The 21,670-nt window shown below is 41.4% G+C and overlaps 1 protein-coding gene across 15 annotated transcripts in view; it reads left to right on the plus strand.

Moving 5' to 3' along the window:
- Nucleotides 1-21,670, plus strand: part of fam13c (family with sequence similarity 13 member C) — a 217,778-nt gene that overhangs the window by 181,459 nt on the left and 14,649 nt on the right. For 14 of the 15 annotated variants that reach the window (XR_010977043.1, XM_068052466.1, XM_068052465.1 and 11 more), the window contains 7 exons: nt 3,110-3,320; nt 8,526-8,664; nt 12,650-12,731; nt 16,322-16,533; nt 16,649-16,732; nt 20,242-20,337; nt 20,821-21,026. Coding sequence is in view for 14 of the 15 variants with exons in the window: in XM_068052466.1 (XP_067908567.1) it covers nt 3,110-3,320; nt 8,526-8,664; nt 12,650-12,731; nt 16,322-16,533; nt 16,649-16,732; nt 20,242-20,337; nt 20,821-21,026 (1,030 nt within the window). In the remaining variant the exon portion in view is untranslated. The remainder of the gene's footprint in view (nt 1-3,109; nt 3,321-8,525; nt 8,665-12,649; nt 12,732-16,321; nt 16,534-16,648; nt 16,733-20,241; nt 20,338-20,820; nt 21,027-21,670) is intronic. The other variant, XM_068052468.1, reaches the window with a different exon arrangement.

A 21,670-nucleotide genomic window follows, 5' to 3' on the forward strand; every position in this document is an offset into this window, starting at 1 on the left:
AGCTTTCAAAACTTTCAGGTTATCTCCATGAGTTCTCACTACTGAAGGAATGCAGTTTTTAAACTCTTCTAAGAGAATCAACTCCCAAAGGTTCTCATGTGGTTTACATCTTTAATGCCCATATCTAATGGTCAAAATTAATTTGCTTCACCCTCTCAAATTCTACATGTGTCTGCCGAGCCAATCTCCCTAAGTTCAGAAACATCTGATGGTAAGCTTCAGGGACTAACACATATGCAGCAAGAATAGCCTTTTTTGCCATCTCATTATCTGCAGATGCCTCTTCAGGAACCATGACATAAACCTCATGAGCTCCGCCCACCAACCTGCTTTGTATAAGCAGTATCCAACTTTCCTTCGGCCGTTTCATCTGTTTGGCTATTTTTTCAAAAGATATGAAAAATGCCTCTACGTCCCTTTCCTCAAACTTAGGAAGAGCCTGTATAAATTTAAACAACTTCTCACTGGGTTCTGAACTGAATTCAGATTCTTCCTGACCTGAATTTTCCCTGGATTCAAGACTACCCTTTTGTCTTAGTTCCATCTCTTTTAACTTAAATTCCCTCTCTTTCACTTTCTCTCTAAAATGATCTCTCTTTCTCCCTTTCCTCCAATTCAAGTTTTCTTATTGCTAATGCTTTTTCTTTTTCCCTTTCCTCTTTTTGCAATTCAAGTTTTTTCATTTCTAATTGAATTCTAGCCAATTCTACTGCATCACTCTCTGCCTTACTACCTTCTTGTCTGTCATTTTCTCCTCCTCCTTCTAATTCTAGATGTCAGACTATTATGTCAATTATCACTACTTTTTGGGACCTGATTTCAATTCTAACCCCAATTTTGCTGCCAATTCTTTTAATTTATTCTTAGTTAAAATTATCAAGTCACTGAGGGAAACATTCTGCTTTCCCAAAAACTCTGCTGCAACTGCTAATGCCAGTACAATGGTACAGACTGTATCTTATTATTCAAGAATCCTGGTTCCTTTTATTTTTCATAATTGGCATTAGATTTGGATCCCAACAATCGAGTTTCCAATTGATATGATCCCAGACACGAGAGCCCAATTTATATGTTATCCCAGAGATGGGCAATTAATATGATTCCAAACACAAGCCCTCCAAATTAGTCTGATTCTGATCCCAGATGCAAGCCACCTAATTAAATATGATTTGACTGCGGATGAGCCCCCAATCAAAAATATATGATTCTGATTGTGGTGGGAGCAATGCACTGTCATTTCAATCCCGTTGCTCCACAGGTTGCAGCATATTTCTTTAAGCTTTCCAAATCAGAAAAAAAATCAGGCAAATTGAACAATCTATTAACCCCTGATTGAAGTGATCCTAACCAAGTATCTTTAGATATCAACAAATTAACGATTTATTTTGAAAAAACTAAAATCTTAAACACTACTAAGATAAACCAATATCTAAAGACCTTATAACTGCTTATTTAAAAATCTAACTCCAGCATTTGCATACATATACTCGGTTTTAAATTAGCTGACTGAAAAAAATAGAAAAAATAAAGTCATTGCAAATGACATTCCTGACGAATGGTCTTCCAATACAACACTGTCAAAGTTCACTTGCAGTCTTCCAAGGTCCGATGAAAACAAAAGGTCCTTCCAAAGATAGGGGTTCAGCAGTTCGGCTATTGTAGTACTAAACTCTTTTTTTTTTCCAGCAATGAACACAGAAGATATCAATAATTTCTTGTGAAAGAAAAAGCTTTTTCTTATTTTTTATGGAATTAATTCAGCTTGAAGCTTTGCAGAATTTTGAGAGAGAAATAACACAACTTTTTTTCCCTTCAGTTTAAATTATCTCAGAGCTCTGACTGCTGCTCAGCTAATTTTTAAAAGTCAACACTGTAACATTGAATCTCGTGTCCCCTCTCTCTCTCTCCCTCTCTCCCTGGCTGTTGCTTCACAACCAGAATGCATCCTGGCTCACTGAGCCTCCAGAACTTTCTTAAAGATGCATTGATCTTTTTACAGTCTTAAAGGTGCACCACAATCTTTCCAAGGAGAGAAAAAAACACAGGACTGTGACAGAATGATATGAATCGCCTGCAACAGGACATAGATAGGCTAGCAGAATGGGCACTGAGGCAGCAGATGGAATTTAATACTGACAAGTATGAGGTGATGCATTTTGGCGGAAGGAATAGGGAGAGGAATATATACTTAATGGCACAATTCTAAAGAGTGTTTAGGAACAGAGGGACCTGGGGTTTGATGTGCATAGATCTTTGAAGGTAGCAGGACATATTGAGAGAGTGGTTAGTAAAGCTTATGGGATTTTGGGCTTCATAAATAGAGGCATTGAGTACAAAAGCAAGGAAGTTATCCTGAATATTTATAAAGCTCTGGTTAGGCCCCAACTAGAGTGTTGCGTCCAGTTCTGGTCATCACACTTCAAGAAGGATGTGAGAGTCCTTGAGAGGGTGCAGAGGCGATTCACCAGAATGGTTCCAAGCACGGAGGATTTTATTTACAAGGTTAGTTTGGAAAAGCTATGTTTGTTCTCCTTAGAACAAAGGAGATTGAAGCGAGATTTAATAGAAGTGTACAAGCTTATGATAGCCGTAGATAAGTTAAACAAGGAAAAACTGTTCCTATTAACAAATGATACAAGGATTAGGGGAGACAGATTGAAAGTTTTGGGCAAAAGATGCAGGGGGAATATAAGGAAGCACTTTTTTACACAGCGAGTGGTAATGACCTGGAAGTGGAGACGATCATGACTTCAAGAGGAAGTTGGATGGCCACCTGAGAGAAATAAACTTGCAGGTCAACGGGGATCGAGCCAGTGGGACTGACTGAATATCTCCGTGGAGAGTTGGCTGGACTCGATGGGTCGAATGGCTTCCTTCTGTGCCAGAAATGACTGTATGACTATATATGTAATCTGGGAATTGTACTAGAATACATGACATGTAGACGCATTTATGATTCATTCATATAGGTCACACTATTCCTGGTTTTCCCATCATATTTTAGTTTTCCCTTTGTACTAGATGACTGCATAATAATCCAACAACATTTTGTCTTAACTGTAGCTTTAAGTAAGACAGCAAACTCTTAACAGTCTGTTTAATGTTGCAGAACCAATTCCAGCCTTTGAGAGCTGGCAGAGTGAGCTGGAGAATGAAGTTGAAGCCCACCGATCCCTGGGAGCTGGCAGATTGCTACATCACATCGCAGAAGGAGACAATCCGCTAATATCACCACGCTGCTCGAGTTTCAGCAAGAGCCAAAGATTTGTACTGGACACAGAAGCTGCCCCCTCTCCACCGAGTGCTCAACTCTTTGTCATGTAAGGGAAAGAATATATTACACTTGATACTTTTATATATGGAAAATATATATTTGCAACATGGTTATCATTTGAAGGAAGTGTCTTTCCCTTTTATGTCTCAGGCATATTGCGATAACCTACAGGATAGTGAGTGGGGAATGGTGTTAGCTATGGCTCAGTTAGTAGCGCTCTCCCTTCTGAGTCAGAATGCCATGGGTTCAGATCCCACCCCAGAAACTTGAGCACATAATTCAGGCTGACCTTCCTCGTGCCTTGGCGAACTATATTGCCATTCCTTCACTGTCACACAGTCAAAATCCTCAATTAGAAGTGCTCCCTGAAGACCCACTGTGGGTGTGGTCTCCTATGCGCTGACCTCTTCCTTCCTATTCTCCCAGCTGCTCCTGCTCTCTCATGTCTTCTCGTCCTCCAGCCCCAAAGGCTGACGTACCAGATCACCCAGGACTGCAGTAAAACTGTCCTGATGGCAGACAAAGCAATCCAGCACGAGCAAAAGGTTCATAGAAGTCAGAAATCTGTTGTAGAGGACAGAAATTATGCCCCCCCCAAAATTATCCCCCAGATAACTATCCCCCAGATTAACTAGCAGCCTAAATACATAAACCAGCAATGAATCTTCATGCAGTGGATGAGCCATTTACGTAACTCTGCTGCAGGGTCCTCACTGCCTATTAGCACCATGAGTGAATCAATGATGTGCCAAGTCAGGCACTTGGGGCAGTTGCACAAAAGGGTTGTTCAACAAACATAGGATTCTGCTTTAAATATTATAATAGCACTTTTGTAATAGTTCCCACAGAGTGAGTGCCCCACCTGCATTTTGGACACATAGTTGCCCGTTTTACTTCTGCAAAATGGGCACAGTGGGATTGACTTCCTAACGCAATAATTGTATTTTAGCTGTTAGAAAGGGAACCATTAGCCTCATCCAGATCAGAAGAGAATATCAATAACTCTCATATAATCTACAGCTTTTGCATCAACCTGTGTATGACATTGATGTGCTATCTGACATGGCAGCTCAGTAACAATTGCAGGTTTCCTTGTGAGCAGTAAGGCTGCATTAAAGGCAATTAATGCTGTCTGCCTCAGCATTGCACAGTTAAAATTATACATTCTCACCTTAAGGTGAAGACCACCCTTCCACATCAGACGGACCTTCCCCGAGCCCAGCTTCCCTGTCATGTGACCTCCCAGATGTTGACATCTTCCATGAGAAGTACAGACCATCTTTTAAGTATTGAGTCCAAGCATAATTAATTTAAGTTTTCCAGGCCCTTCTGGTCACCTCAAAGATTACCAACAATATCAAATATTCAAACAAAAGAGATTGAGGAACGAGTTGAGACTATGAAGATTAAAGAATAATCTGTGTGGGGTTGTACAATTCAACACAATCTAAGCACAGCATTTGATTTGTATTTCTTCAATGAAGTTTTATATTGACAATTGATAACTCAGCTTTATTCATTGAAGAGTATCCTAATACGGATTAATCCTGTGTTAATTCAGTGCATGAGAGATACAGGAGAGTTTCTAATCTGCTGAGGTAGCCTCCATATCTCTAAGTCAGTGTCTACACATGGACACAGGCCAGGTAAGGAGAGAGCGGCCAGGCTTCTGATTCTTCCTCCTCACCTTGATCCCACTCAGTCAGCCCAGCATGATACAACTATGTGCCAGTCAAATTCTCTTCGCAACCCATTGCTCCATGGTGCTGTTCTTCTTCACTCTCCTACATCTTGTCCTCAATTTGGTGTCAAGAACTGTACGCACTTTGTCCTTGATATAGGTGTCAAGAACTGTATGCAATTTCTTGTGGCAGTATTGCTAGTGCTGGAACTTATTTTCTTGCTCACTTAGCTGTGCAGGTTCAGCTCAGTATGCCATTTTGCCCAGCACTTGCTTAGGCTAAGCTTCCTCTTTCTTGCAAAACTCACGCTTTCAGCGATCCACTCAATCCAACTTCCCCAGCTCAAGGAACCTCTTGGTTGCACTCCAACTTACTTTTCCATTTTTACAGGATTCAGCCAGAAGAATCACTTCGAAACTTACATGACCATCTTAGCCACACTCTCGATTTAAATAGCATAATCAGCCAGCTAATTTAATTAACTTTTGCACTTAATCCACCCAATTTAACAGCCTAATCTGCATAATCCTCAGGCAACCTCCAATTACCCCAGCACACGTACAGCACAGAGGAGGTCATTTGGCCCATCATATCTGTGCTAGCTATTTGACAGAGCAATCCAGACATAATTTTGCTGTTCAGTGCTCTCCCATAACCTAATATCTTTCTCTGCTTTAAACAATCATCTCCTTTTCCATTGAAAGTGATAATGATCCCTTCGTCAACTATTCCCTGTGACGAAGCATTCCTTGCTCCAGCAACCTTCTCTGTTAAGTTTTCTCCCGACACCTCTCCCTGCCCTTTTATTGATGTCCTTTTAAACTGAAGAGTCCTCAGCTGGAGAAAATGGTTTGTCCCTATTTATCCTCCCCAAATCCTTTATAATTCTAAAAACTGTTATGTAATCTTATGTATATATCTGTCATAACCACTTCAAACTGTATTTTGAATGTCCCCCAATACTGTTGCCTCCAGTGCCCCACCAATCAGCCCTTCCTAATATCTGTTTGTACTAAATTTACTTGTGAAATGTGGGCTTCGCTGGCACGGTCAACATTTATTGTCCATCCTTTTTTGCCCTTAAGAAGGTGGTGGTGAGCCTCCTTCTTGAACTGCTGCAGTCCATGTGGTGAAGGTACTCCCACGGTGTTGTTAGGTAGGGAGGTCCTGGATAATGAAGGAATGGTGGATATATGTCCAAGTCAGGATGGTGTGTGACTTGGAGGGGAACTTGGAGGTAATGGTGTTCCGTGCACCTAGTGCCCTTGACCTTCCATGTGGTGAAAATGCACGGGTTTGGGAGGTTGATTACACTGATGAGGAGAAGTGGAAAGTGTATATGATATTGCAACAAAATCTGTCACTGCAATCAGAAGCTACACAATGCCAACAGCACCTGGTATTCCCAGGCTGTTTCCCAACCAGGCCTGACTCGGCTTAGCTTCTGAAATCAGATGAGATTGGGCATTTTCAGAATAGTGTGAATTATGACAAGCAGAAAGAGTGGCCACTTCATGTTTTTCTTTGCAGAGAATGAATCAGGAGGGAGCAGCAGTACAAATACCTTCAAGGGTTTTTTCATTATTTTGAATTAAGCATCCTTCATAGCTCAGGAGTGAGCGCCACTGACACTGAGAAAAGCCATGAGGCCCCCTTACCTTTTGTAGTGTTTGATATCAGTGACATTTAGATGATGACTGTGTGATTCTCCCTGTTCCATAAGAAGGCCCTTCCGGGATATCTCATGGGCATAACTTGGTTCCATTGCTTGCACAGGACCTTGCTTGCATTGAGTGTAGTTCAGTGAATTGGGGTTATATGATTATAGCCCTGTCATCCATTCACATTCATATCCAATGAGCTGAGCCTCACAAAATTACCTTCATAGTTCTTTCCCCATATGTAAAACCTGATTAAATAATGCCTGAGGAGTAGTTATAAATCGGTGTACAATTAATCCCTGTGGAATTGGGTTGGAGAGTTAATAGATGATATTTTGAAGAATGATTTAAAAATCTGATAAAGTACTTCAAGTTAATTTCTTCTTCATTCCTCCTCCTCATTTAGCACGGAGCGGCAATTAAATAGAACCTAGGAAGTAGAAGGTGTCTTTTGATCTCGATGAATACCTGAATAGACGTGTCAAATTATAGATCATTTTTTGCTTGTGAATCTGTCCATAATTGTTAGATGAAATTATAATAGTTTCTCCCCACTGGAGCCTTATTGCTTCAAGTGACTTGTTAAAATTATCCCAAGATATAGATGTCAAGGTCCCTCATTACCGAAAGAAAGAACTTGCATTTATATAGCACCTTTTCCAACCCTCAGGCTGTCCCGACCCGTTTTACAGCTAATGAAGTACTTTTTGAGGTGTATTCATTGATATAAAGATGTAACCTAATAGTATCCTATGTGCCAACTCTGATAAGTATGCTGAACATATTTAATTACTCCACTTTTCCAGCCTTTCCTGAGAAATGGGAGATCTAAGACTGTACACTTAGATGATATGAACAGTTGCTGAGACTTGCAAATTGTTAAAGCCATATAGCAAAATTGTTCTGACATCCATTTTGGAAAATCTTAAATTCTGCTTCTACATATTGCCAAATTGTGCATCCCAACCTGGGATGATCTACCCATTAAAATGAATGGGGAAAGCAACAGCCTAGGGTTAAATAATTTTGTGATTATATACTAATGGAGTTTTTGCACTTGTAGTCCATTATATTCAGATATAGATGTACACAATGAATGGATACTGATTATGCGCTGTCATTGAAAATCAAACACCATCTTTAGACGGAATTTTGGGTGAGCTGTCAGCAGTCCAGCCATACCACATAAACTTCAACTGAGCGTCTAGGGTTTGCTATCTCCCTGAGGCAGTATCAGTGGTCACAGCCAGTGCTAAGTTTGACTGCTAAACGGTGCTATATAAGGGTGGAGGGTGCGAGTCTGCATGGAAGTGTTTCCTTTGAGAAGGGATGGATATCAAATGCCAACTGTCCACCACTGCTCAGGCCCAATACGCTCTCCCAAACTGTATATTTTTGTGCATATGAGCTCCAAGCTTATCCAGATTCATACAGTAGAAATCCTCTTCCAAATTTCACACAGCCTGATAATGTGTTGAATGCCAACTGTGAAGGCCTGAACTACAATTGAAGAAAACAAGAGCATGACACTAAAAGCAGAGGAGACCAAGACTATAATAATGAGCCATCTTTTCATGGAAACTACAGGGAAGCTTCTCCTATTCTGGAGCCAATTGGAAAAGATGCCTTTATATAGGATGGGAGAGTAATATAGTACTGTGCTGACACAAATGGGTCTGAGCCTGGTAATTCTTTTTGTTCAGAACCGGGTGTACTCCTATAATATATTGAAAAGGTTTATTGTTTTGCTTAGTATTGAGCAAATTCTTAGAGGCAGAGATTTTGGCATCAGTCATTGCTCAAAGAAGCATTTGAGTTTGTGTGAACAGTGTTCCAGTTGTTGCATTGATGTTGTAACTGCCGAGCTGTTATGTTTTAAATTGACCCTCCACTGTACTCTCCTTCAAGGCCAAGAAACTCTTCACTGGTTACTTCGGAAGTTGAAAATGGTCCAATGTTGGTGACACAACTGACAAAACAGATCCAGAATTTAAGAAAGAAAATACGAAAATATGAAGAAAAGTTTGAGCAAGAAAAGAAATACCGGGTATGTGATTAAAAAGTTAGATTTAATCACATTTATTACAGTTTTTATGAATGTAATCTCTTAACATTTACCCTATGGTGTTGAAAATTCATTTCTGTACTTGTTGGAATATTCACTTTCTTGCTACGTGACACAAAAACTAACTCTGCCTTAATAGTGGAAAACCTGCTCTATACAATGAATTCTAAGAAGGTTGGAAAATATGAAAGGCCAGCTGACCTATAAAGCATGTACCTTGAATAATCAACCCAAACAGGGTACCTCCACACGGACTTAATTTTCCCACTTATTAAATCTCCTGAGGTAAAATGAACCCTTCCCAAGGTGATCCAAGAAAAGCTTTGAATACCTCATCTATCTATCTCTTCTTCTCTCTTTCTCTCCCTTTTCACACCTCCAGTCCTCAATCCGAGCTGATTGATTTCCGTAACCACCAAATCCATTGTGAACTAGATATTTCTCCAGCTCTTTAATGCAGCATGAACTATTGCAAGGAGTCTGTTCTACTGCCCACTAAACTTCTGGAGGGGAACAATTCTTCTAACCTCAACTCTTGCTTGAGGTTCATTAACTCTTAGTGCAAAGAAATTCCTGTTTTCCTGGCTGAATGGTTCTGTTTGCCTCCAATTTATGCACCAGGATATTAGAAATAACATTAAATTACAGCAATAATAGTGATGTAATATTATTCATAAACTACTAGATTAAACATCCAAAGCATAATTAATAGAAAATAGCAATTAAATACTATGTGTTGGCTTTTTTCCCTTCAGATTCTCTCCCACTATTTCTCCCTGTGCATTGTTTTAATACCAACTTGAATTTCACTATTTTAACTCCATTTTTCTTCTTTACAAAGTTTAAGGTGCTCGACTTACTTTCTTCACCGTCCCTTCATGACCATCATCTGTTTTAGAGGTGGGAACCACCAGTTTTATAAAAAGAGCAAATAAAAGCCAAAAATGCCTAGATGGTCAATTAGTGTCTGAAAGAGAAATAGTATTATTTCCCTGTGTTTTGTGAGAACGATTAATTTAGTGATTTCATAAACAAATAGCAATCTGGGACTGTTAACATTCACAAATGCTGCAATCCAACAATGCAGGGCAACATCTAAAGTGCGCCTGCTGTTGAAAAGATGGATTTCGGACAGATGCTTCTAATTAAACATATCTTCATTTATATATATTTTTTCATACAGTCATAGAATAATATAGCACAGAAGAAGGCCATTCAGCCCATTGTGCCTGTACTGGCTCTTTCCCAATAGCCCTGCCATTTTTTCCCTTCAAGTATTTATCCAATTCCCTTTTGGAAATAATTATTGAATTTGCTGCCACCACCTTTCAGGCAGTGCATTCCAGATCAATATATCATGCTGTGTAATTTTTTTTTCCTCTTTCATGCCACCTCTGGTTCTTTTGCCAATCACTTTAAATCCGTATCCACTGGTTACTGACCCTTCTGCCTGCCACCAGGCACAGTTTCTCCGTATTTTCTGTTATCAAAACCTTTCATGATTTTTAACGCCTTTATTAAATCTCTTAGCCTTCTGTGCTCAAAGGAGAACAACCCCACTTCTCCAATCTCTCCGCATAACCGAAGTCCCACATCCCTTGTACCGTTATAGTAAATCTCCTTTGCACCTCCTCAAAGACATTCTTCCTAAAGTGTGGTGCCCAGAATTGGGCACAATATTTCAGCTGGGGACTTTAGCATAACTTCCTTGGTCTTGTATTCTGTGCCTCCATTTATAAAGCCAAGGATCCCGTATGCTTTTTTAACAGCTTTCTCCCTGCCACCTTCAAAGATTAGTGTACATACACCCCCAGATCACTCTGTTCCTACACCCCTTTAAAATTGTTGTTACGACCAAGTGAGGAAGGGGTCTCGGGCTCCCTTTGGCCACCCCCCCCACCCCCCCATCCCCGGTTTGACCGCAACAGGGTTACAAATGAACCAATCAGACAGGTTTTCTTGAGTTTAAAAAATAAATATGTAAGTTTATTAATCGTAACACTCTAAACCAGTTAAAATTACTAAAATATGCGACACATCCTCGCTCACATTCATACAAGAGGCACACACACGCACAAACAAATAGATACAGAGGAGAAAAACAGTTGGGAGGTTGAAGTAAAGTCGATAATGAATGGAATTCAAATACTGAGTTTCAGTATCCTTAGTTGAAGTTAAGGTCTTGAAGCCCTCTCTGGGGGCTAATTATTTCCAGAAGGCCAAAGAGAGAGTTTATCCGTCCTCCTTGTTGATGACTGTCAGGATCTGTAGATTTGAGGTTTAGCTGCAGCCGAGGCCTTCCTAGAGAAGGAGAGAGAGGTGCTTCTTGGAGTTCAGTTACTGTCTTTCCTCTTTCTGAGGCCCACTTCACAAACCAGAGTTACACAAGCAGGTATGTCATGTGACCACCTCTGTTGAAAACAGAAGTTTCTGGAAGGTGTTTTGAAATTCAAAGTTCTTCTCTCAAGCTGTGCAAACATACTTGGTAGGGGGAGTTTGGCTCTTTCAAAGTCAATGGGTGTTGAGGCTTTTGACAAAAACCATTCTAGGTGATTGAATCAGAGTGCACCCCTATTGTTCCAGCTAGACTGGTCAATCACCTCTGTCTCCCAGCCAGCCTTTGGCTTCTCATATGCAAATTGTGCATGGCCATCTTTAGCTGTTCTATTCTGCTTTTTAAAAGTTATTTGTAATAATGTCCAGTAAAATAGATTCAGGCAATGTTCCATATGATGAAATTAATATTTTTCCATTTGGCATGTGGGTTTTCCATCACACTGTACTATTTAGTTTATATTGTTCCTCATTCTTCCCACCAAAATAAATTGACACACTTTTCTGTGTCAAATTTCATCTGCAGTATGTCTGCCTCTTTCAACAGTCTTGTTATGTCATTCTGAAGTCTGTTACTATCGTCCTCAGTGTTCAATACATTTGTGAGTTTTGTTTCATCTGCACATTTTGAAATTATGTCCTGTGTACCCAAATCCAGGTCACTAATTTGTATTAAAAAGAGCATGGTCCCAATACCGACCCTTGGAGACACCATTTTATACTTCCCTGTAGTCTGAAAAACATTCACCCACTACACTCTGCTTTCTGTTTCTTAGCCAATTCCGTGGTCTTCAGTCATGCTCAGAAATCCATTAACTTTGAAATGTTGAGTTCAAAGGTTCAGTATTTGTGCACATATGTGTGCACATGTTGAGTGTGTAAGACTGCTATCCGTACACGGTAATAGTAATGTATTCGGATGATGCGATTGCCTTGCTTATGCATTAGGTGTAGGATAAGCAATGGGTTTATGCATGCAGTTCCCTGAACAGTAAGTTTTTGATATCAGCAAGGTTACCTGGGGATTCCTAGTGACAGGAAGTAAAATTGTAAATGTGCCCACCTAATCAGTGAATGATGTGTGTCCCGGGGACCTACATGGAGAATATAACTGGAAAATAGCATTAAAGATGAAGGAAATACAATACCAATTGCTGCGAGCCAATGGCTAAATAAGAGAGACTCTGCAGCTTAAATCCAGTATTTTATGTTAAGAAGGAAATCACACTTCTTTCAATTATGAAGTCAAACAAAGTTTTTATGGTTCTCATTATTTTATAAAATTTTTTTTTTGAAGAAATTAAGTTGAATAATGCTTCATCATTATGTCGATTGCTTACAGTTGGAGAGCCCCACTTCTTTGATATCATAAGAATCATACAGCACAGAAGGAGGCCATTCAGCCTATCATGCCTGAGCCAACTCTTTGAAAGAACTTTGCAGTTAGTCTCACACTCCTGCTTTTTCCCCATAGCTCTGAAAATTTCTCCTTCTCAAGCATGCTTTCAATTCCACCAACTATTCAGGCAGTGGCATATATTTCTAAAGTTAAAAAACATTCATGTAGCACATATAATTATATAAAAGCACAGCAATATTAAGGAAGGATAACTTTCATCTGTTGTGGTTTTAGCCCTCCCACAGTGATAAAGTTGGCGATCCAGAAGTCTTGAGGTGGATGAATGATCTGACAAGGGCCCGTAAGCAGTTAAAAGGTACATAACTTAACAGCCTTAATGTAGTTGCATGTAATTTGTGGTGTAATGGAGCCATTACTTTCAGCAGCAAAGTGGTAACAATTATACAACCAGCACAAAACGTGAAGTTCAGTGCAGCAGCTGGAATAGTTCCAAGAGCAGGTTTAGCAGAGGTCCAAGCAGTGAGCTGAGGGAACATTCCGTCCTTTGCAGTGATTAACAAGTTCTTAGTAGTGTGATAAGTTACCTGAATATTTGCTTTTCAAATCCTCAGAAAGCAGGTTGTTCACCACTGCACACGGCACGCAAAGTTGTCTGCACCATGATGTATGTTTGTTATTGGTGCAATGCCTACAAATCATTCCAAACCAATGCAAAACAACCAGTTTAACTGGGACATTCATGACTTGCATTGGTCTAAACTTTACAATTTGCTTATGTCACATCCCTAAATGATGCCGATCTCTTCATAGAATCATACAGCACAGAAGAAGGCTGTTTTTCCCATTGTGCGTTTGCTGGCTGTTTGAAAGAGCTATCCAATTAGTCCCACTACCCTGCTCCTTCCCAATAGCCTTGCACGCTCTTCTTTTTCAAGAATTTATCCAATCGCCTTTTGCAAGTTACTATGGAATCTACTTCCACCAATGAATTCCAGATCACAATAACTCTTTGTGTAAAAGTTATTCTCATCTCCTTTTCACAGATCATTATTTTTCAAGGAATCATAAACTGTGACATTCAACTCAATTACTCACTGACTATTGATACCTCATTCCAGAACAAGCAACACTCATATTCTCCCTAAAGTCAAAAGCATTCCTGTCACTTTCAATAATCTATTCTGATCTCCTTTGACCATATATATGGGATGCATATATTGGGCTAAATTTTGCAGACCCCCCGACGTCGGGGGTCATGCCATGGGGTGTGGGGGGGGGGGGGGGACAGCCTGAAAATGCCTCAGGGAGAGGGCCATCATGTACCCCAACGCCGGGAGGCCTCGGCATGATATTGCCTTTCCCATCTCCCCATGATACAATGCACACAGGAAGACCCCACAAATAGCAAAAGAACTGAATGACCAGTTAAAATATTTCCAGTGGTGTTAATTGTGGGACGAATGTAAGACTGGACAGCAGGAAAAATTCTGGCTCTTCTCTAAACAGACCCGCATGATCTTCAATACATGCACGGCACCTGGAAAATGAGCAAAAGCTGACCAATAGCTTCAATTAGCGCCCAAACACTTGAAGTATAGCCCTTAGGAGTAAGCCTACGTTATGATAAGTCACTAATAAACAAGCCATAAAAAAAGATTTATGGTTTATCAACTCACCTGGTTGTCCTTTAGGGAAGGAAATCTGCCATTCATACCTAGTGTGCCTTATATATGCTCCAGACCTACAGCAATGTGGTTGACTGTTAACTGCCCTCTAAAATGGCCCATCAAGCCACTCAGTTGAATCAAACTGCTACAAAAAAGTTGATTAAGAATAAAACCGGACAGACCTCTTGGCATTGGCCGAGGCACCACGAGAAAGGCACACCCTGTCCAGTCAACCCTGCAAAGTTCTCCTCATTAACATCTGGGGACTTGTGCCAAAAGTGAGAGAGCTGTCGCACAGACTAGTTAAGCAATATCCTGATATAGTCATACTTATACTATATACATATAATCATACCTTACAGCCAATGGCCCAGACTCTTCCATCACCATCCCTGGGTATGTCCTGACACAGTCGTCTACAGTCAGGAGGGAGCGAATGTTATGTCAAGAAATGGCTGAAAGCATTGGATACAACAAAGGCTATGGGCTCTGACAACATTCCGGCTGTAGTACTGAAGACTTGTGCTCCAGAACTAGCCGCACACCTAGCCAAGCTGTTCCAGTGCATCTACAATGCTGGCATCTACCTGGCGATGTAGAAAATTGTCCAGGTATGTCTTGTCCACAAAAACCAGGACAATCCAATCTGGCCAATTACTGCCCCATCAGTCAACTCTCCGTCACCAGCAAAGTGATGAAAGGTGTTGTCGACAGTGCTATCAAGCGGCACTTACACGCCATTAACCTGCTTATCGATGCCCAGCTTTGGTTGTGCCAGGGCCACTCAGTTCTGGACCTCATTACAGCCTTGGTCCAAACACGGACAAAAGAGCTGAACTCCAGAGGTGAGGTGAGAGTGACTGTCCTTGACATCAAGGCAGCATTAACTGAAGTCAATGGGAATCAGGGGGAGCACTCTGCACTGGTTGGAGTTATACCTAGCGCAAAGGAAGATGGTTGTGGTTGTTGGAGACCAATCATCTCAGCCCAGGAGATTGCTGCAGGAGTTTTTTAGGGCAGTGTCCTAGGCCATCCATCTTCAGCTGCTTCATCAATAACCTTTCCTCCAACATATGGTCAGAAGTGGGATGTTCGCTGATGATTGCACGATGTTCAGTACCATTCGCAACTCGACAAGATACTGAAACAATCCGTGCCCATGTGCAGCAAGATGTGGACAACATTCGGGCTTGGGTTAATAAATGGCAAGTAACATTTGTGATTCATGCCACACAAGTGCCAAGCAATGACCCTCTCCAACAGGAGAGGATCTAACCATCTCCTCTTGATGTTCAATGGCATTACCATCACTGAACCCCTCACCATCAACATCTGGAGGTTACCATTAACCAGAAACCTAACTGGACCAGCCATATAAATACTGTGGCTGCAAGAGCAGGTCAGTGGCTGGGAATTCTGCAACTAGTAACTCACCACCTGACTCTCCAAAGCCTGTCCACCATCTACAAGGCAGGAATGTGATGGAATGCTCTCCACTTGCCTGGATGAGTGCAACTACAAAAACACTAAAGAGGCTTGACACCATCCAAGAAAAATCATCCCGCTTAATCGGCACCCCATCCACCACCTTAAATATTTACTCTCTCCACCATTGGCACACAGTAGCAGCAGTGTGTGCCATCTACAGGATACACTGCAGCAACTTGCCAAGCCTCCTTTATCAGCACCTTCCAAACCCACAACCGCTACCATCTAGAAGAACAAGGACAGCAGACACATGGGAACACCACCAGCTGCAAGATCCCCTCCAAGTGACACACTATGCTGAATTGAAACTATATCACTGTTCCTTCACTGTTGCTAGGTCAAAACCCTGGAACTCCCTCCCTAACAGCACAGTGGGCGCATCTACACCACATGCACCATAGCAAGTTCAAGAAGGCAGCTCACCACCACCTTCTAAAGGGCAGTTAGGGATAGGCAATAAATGCTAGCCTTGCCAGTGATGCCCACACCCAAGAAAAATGTTTTTAAAATCTGATCCCTGACCAGCTTGTAATGCCTTGCCAGTCATCCAGTATCCTCTAAATAGAAAATAATGAGTTAAAGGTAAAATTATCAATGATGGGGTCAGGAATGAACCCATTCAACTTGGAAAACAGCATGTTATTTCTACTAAAGATCTGCAAAAGTGAAATGATTTTAACAAAGATATTTATCTGATAATGCACCTTGGGTCATTTTACTATGTTAAAGGCACTATATAAATGCAAGTTGCCCTTGTTCGTTGTTAATATTTTTGCGAATGGTCTCATAGAGCTGAAACTGAAGATCTCCGAGGAGGAGAATAACAGACGGCACAGACATCGAAGCAGCCTGTTGCCTGCAAACTCCAGACAGGATAAAGAGAACAAGCACCATGTGACAGCAGAATCACAGCAGAAGCCGAGTGTTGAGGAAACTGTACAAATTGTGATGAAAAAGTTAAAAGAAAAGCAAGAAATACTTGGCCTTCCGGAGGATGTTAAGGTACCTCACTGTATAATAACTTTCAATTATTGAGGAATTTGAAATAAAATGATTTGAACAAATGTACAGTCATTTTAATGATCTGACCAAAACACTTCAACAATATTTTGCACAGGAAATGACACAAAAGCAACTGAGGTTAGATAAGGTCAACATGCAAAATTGCCTATTGCATTTTGAAAGCATTTATGGACGACCGGTATGTATTCAGATAAATAGGATGTGAAATAGATATGGATTAATGATTTGTGGTAATCTCATCAATGGGCTCCTGATTTGCAAAAGCAGCTTACAATCAGAACCCAGAGATAAGATTCCAACCATTCCGCAGTAACTATTGTGTTCTTGTTTATTCATTATCGTGACCTACATTGGACATTTCATTTGATTCTTCTTGATCTTGGCTGACAGCACCTTCACTGTGGGCACTGGTGAGCAGGGCACTGGTGAGCAGGGCACTAGTGAACAGTCCACCCCACCTTGTTGATAAATGATTATGTCCGGACATTCACAGTTACAATATAATCAATGTAAAGTGAATGAGCCATCATTATCATCAGTTAATAACAAGGAAATAATAGATTGGTAAATGTCCCATATAGAAGAATGCAGGTTATGCTCACTGCTTCCTTCCACCCTTTCTCATTTAAACTATGGATATTAAATTTTATACCTTGCAGAGTGCACGTTATCAGCTGGGTCAGCTCCATGACCAGTAACAATATCACCTTCAGTGCGCACTGTAAACTTGGTGCTTGACATAGACAAAAACCCATTTGCTGGATCCCCTTGCAGCTAGCTTTATATCCAACAAGTTTCATTTCGGGGGTTCCTCCCATTATGTTGAAAGTTGTCAGGAGCCAGCAACGTGAACCGTTAGAAAATCAGAAATAGTGAATCTTCTTTCCCATAGCGACACACCCCACCTACCCATGTCCAGAAGCAACCACAAGGTTCAGGATTGTCAAGGGTATGTAGTAGTGGTACTGCTGTGTGCAAGCCTGATGCTAAAGCTCCAACTTATAGCTTACCAGCACTAGTTAGCTTTCCCTTGCTTGTCCACCTCCATTAGGACATTCTCCTACAGGGTTATCTGGAACTGAGTGGGAAGAATCCCAGGGCCCAGTGACTGATCTGTCCCTCTTGGTTTCTTTCATGAATCATTCTGGTTCATCAGTCATCAGCGATGCCCTGGAGGATGGTGGGCCTGCCCAGCTTGGATTACCAAGAATGTTACAGGTTGACTCTGTTCCAGTCACACATTAGCAGAATGGTCTTCATCTTGGAACCAACCTGACCACAAAGAGGCTCTGTTTAGCCTCTCTGCCTCCCCCCTCAGGAAGGAAAATAATCACTAATTAATCATCAAACAATTGATTAGAGTGGGTAGAAGCAGCAGGAACTCCCTTGTGAGCAATGTAACAATGTGAGCGCAATCCCAACATCCTTCTGACCCCATTGAATGGTGATTCCACCAGTTGCAGGTAGGCAGCAGCAATACGCCTTTGCTTATTTGCAGCTCAATTGCGTTAGGAAATGAACTCTGGTAATTCCTACCGACTGCTACTGCTGCTGTCAGGTCTTAGAGGTTCTTCTCTAAAAAGACATCCGCCTTCAGCATGTTGACAGAACCTACGTAGGATTGTCCACAATTTGCCAGCAACCTTGATGCTCTAGAAATTCAAGTCCAATTCTACTTAGTGTAGGTCCTCATACGACTTGTGCTCACAAAACTTGGCAACATAATAAATAGTGAGCATGGTAGTAACAGAGTTCAGGAGGACATAGGCTTGTGAAATGGACAGACACTTGGTAGATGCAAGTCAGTGCAGAGAGGTGTGCACTTTGAGAGGAACAATATGGAGCGTGCAATATAATCTATATGGTATTATGTTGGGAGGGATGCAAGAACAAAAAATGCATAAGAACCAGAGGAGAAACGAGGAGAAATTTCTTCTTGTTTAGATCAAGAATGCACTACCTGAAAAGGCAGTGGAATCAGATTCCACAGGAACTTTTAAAAGGCAATTTGATACTTACGAGCAGAATTTAGAGTCATGGGGGAAACAGCTGGGTTGTGGGACTAAATTAAACAGCTCTTTCAAAGATCCAGCATAGGAGTGACGAGCCGAATGGCTTCCTTCTCTTTTGTAAGCTTCAATGAATGAGGGACTTTGTCAAAGAGATGTGATTGCTGTCACACTGACTCCCTCTTCAGGCTGCTGCGCAACAGTCTAGCATAGGCTGGAGCCTTCTGTCTTCAGGAGTGGTTAGATTAGATTAGATTAGATTAGATTAGAGATACAGCACTGAAACAGGCCCTTCGGCCCACCGAGTCTGTGCCGAACATCAACCACCCATTTATACTAATCCTACACTAATCCCATATTCCTACCAAACATCCCCACCTGCCCCTACACTTCCCTACCACCTACCTACACTAGTGACAATTTATAATGGCCAATTTACCTATCAACCTGCAAGTCTTTTGGCTTGTGGGAGGAAACCGGAGCACCCGGAGAAAACCCACGCAGACACAGGGAGAACTTGCAAACTCCACACAGGCAGTACCCGGAATCGAACCCGGGTCCCTGGAGCTGTGAGGCTGCGGTGCTAACCACTGCGCCACTGTGCCGCCCTGGTGTTTCTTTTTGTCTCAAATCCAACTCTTAGCTTTGCCCTGACCTTTTGTACCTAACAAGCATGGTTCGGCACTGCTTTGAACCAAACATGAATATAGAGGTCCTGTACTGGTATCTGCAGGGAAGGGACTAATTATGAAATATAGTCAGTATTCTGGAGGTTTTATTTTTATTACTTTGGGGATTATGGGGACATTTTATGCAAAATTTTCTTTTGGAAGAATAATTGGATGGGTTATGGTCCATGACAGGGTTTGATTGTACCCGATGTGTAGAAGGAATGAGCTTGCCGGCTGAATGATTATTCTTTCTTAGGACCCTGTACTTTGCATAATTAGGGCAATTTTACAATTCCCAGCAGATAATTCTGTACCCATGTGCAGTGTTGGCATAGAAGGAGTTTATGACAAACAAAGATACTTTATTGGTATATTGATGCAGTTAATTATAATTTAATTTAATACCATTTTCAGAGTATGTGTATTCTTGCTTTTTCTAATGTTCAATATCATGTTTTGGAAAAAGTGTTATGTTTACAGGAAGCACCAGCTCCAATTGCCTCCTCCCCACCCCCAAAACATCTCCCTGATTCACTACCCCACACCCGACGTCGGTCAGTACTCCTCCCACCTCGATCAGCCCAACCCACCTCGATCGGACCCCCTCCCACTTAGATTGGACCCCTTCCCTCGATAATGCCCTCCCACCTTGATCCCCGACTCCCTGCACACGCCACTCCCTTCCACCACACACCACCCCCTGACGCACTATTCCACCTGCCTGGATTCTTTTCATTATTTTGGTTTTGGTTTGGGATGGCGTCTGTCTCTCTCTCTTCTATATCAGATGCTGTTTACAAGTCCCCACATTTCGAATAGTGATACTTCCTATTTTGAAGGTCACCAGCTTCATTCCTGGTAGACATTCTAATTGTGATTTCTCTTTTCTTGAAGTGCCAAAATAATTTAGATGTAGCAAAGTAATTGTAGCTTCTCAGTAAAAGTCCCACTGATGACCGCGCTCGTAACCAGACCATTGCTCAGCTTCTCTGTGTTCATTTGGACAGGTGAACAAACAGGAAAGACTGCTAATGAAGCCTCTCTATGACAGATATCGAAGTATCAGGCAGCTTCTCTCTCCTGCAGCAGCAATCCCCACTATTGTAAGTAAAACACAAAGGGAATTGCTTTTTTGTGTGTTCATCAGGGTGAAGAATATCAGTATTGGGGAGCTCAGTACTTCTGCATCAAATGCCCCCAGACCAAATATTATGCAGGTAGAAGAATACTGCACCAGGGTGAATGTTTTGATTCCACATGCCACTAACCTATGGCCTCTCAAAGTGAGGTCATTCATTTTTACTGTACCTCCATGCGACTTGAAACTGATGGTCCCTAAAACTCATTTCATACGGGATCCTCATGTCTAAGGGAGATTTTGACTCCGCTAGACTAAATTTGAACTGAGCTGAAGAATCTAACTGCATGAGGAGGTCCCTATTAAAGTAGGGCAATGTCAGTCAGCACATTGCTGCATAAAAACCTTCAATCATTTCTCCTGAAATTTATATAGCTATTAACTATCATCAGATATCCATAACGTGTGATTGGGAAGGGTTATAAAGTTAACATTTTGACTTGTGTAGGAAGAAGAGGGTTCTGATGAAGAAACCATCCTGAAGAGTTGTGAAGTATCTTCCAGACCAACAGCTGACCTTCCCTTCCAAGAATTTGTAGATAATGTAGATCATCGAGTTGAAGATCATGAAACTGGATTTATCTCTCCTCTGGATGAAAAGAAAGATGCCAGGCAACCGACTACTTCACTGTCGAATCTCCATGAAGCCTCCATGTAAGAATTGACAATTTTGAAGTTTTTTTTTGTTTTCTTCTTTGTATTCTACATTAGATTAAATTGAAACTAGGTTTAGTTTTATGAATGCATTGATTAATGGTTTATTGTGAACTTGGTACTTGGATTTGTTTTACCTTGACTGGTGAGCTTGTGTGAACTTGCTGTGAATTTTATCTAATTGTTGGTTTGCATGTGTATAGATTCATATATTTGTGCCTTTGATACGGGAAGTGTGACAACAGGAAGCAAGCACAGATTGATTTTTAATGTCTGTAGTTCTGCATCTTGTACTGTTGCATTTGCCACACTAGTGTGCTTTATTTATTTTATTTTTACTTAGAGATACAGCACTGAAACAGGCCCTTCGGCCCACCGAGTCTGTGCCGACCAACAACCATCCATTTATACTAATCCTACATTAATCCCATATTCCCTACCACATCCCCACCATTCTCCTACCACCTATACTAGGGTGGCGCAGTGGTTAGCACTGCAGCCTCACAGCTCTAGCGACCCAGTTCAATTCTGGGTACTGCCTGTGCAGAGTTTGCAAGTTCTCCCTGTGACTGCGTGGGTTTCCGCCGGGTGCTCCGGTTTCCTCCCACAGCCAAAGACTTGCAGGTTGATAGGTAAATTGGCCA

The sequence above is a fragment of the Heterodontus francisci genome, chromosome 20, assembly GCF_036365525.1.
Source record: "Heterodontus francisci isolate sHetFra1 chromosome 20, sHetFra1.hap1, whole genome shotgun sequence".
In the NCBI taxonomy this organism is placed as follows: Eukaryota; Metazoa; Chordata; class Chondrichthyes; order Heterodontiformes; family Heterodontidae; genus Heterodontus; species Heterodontus francisci.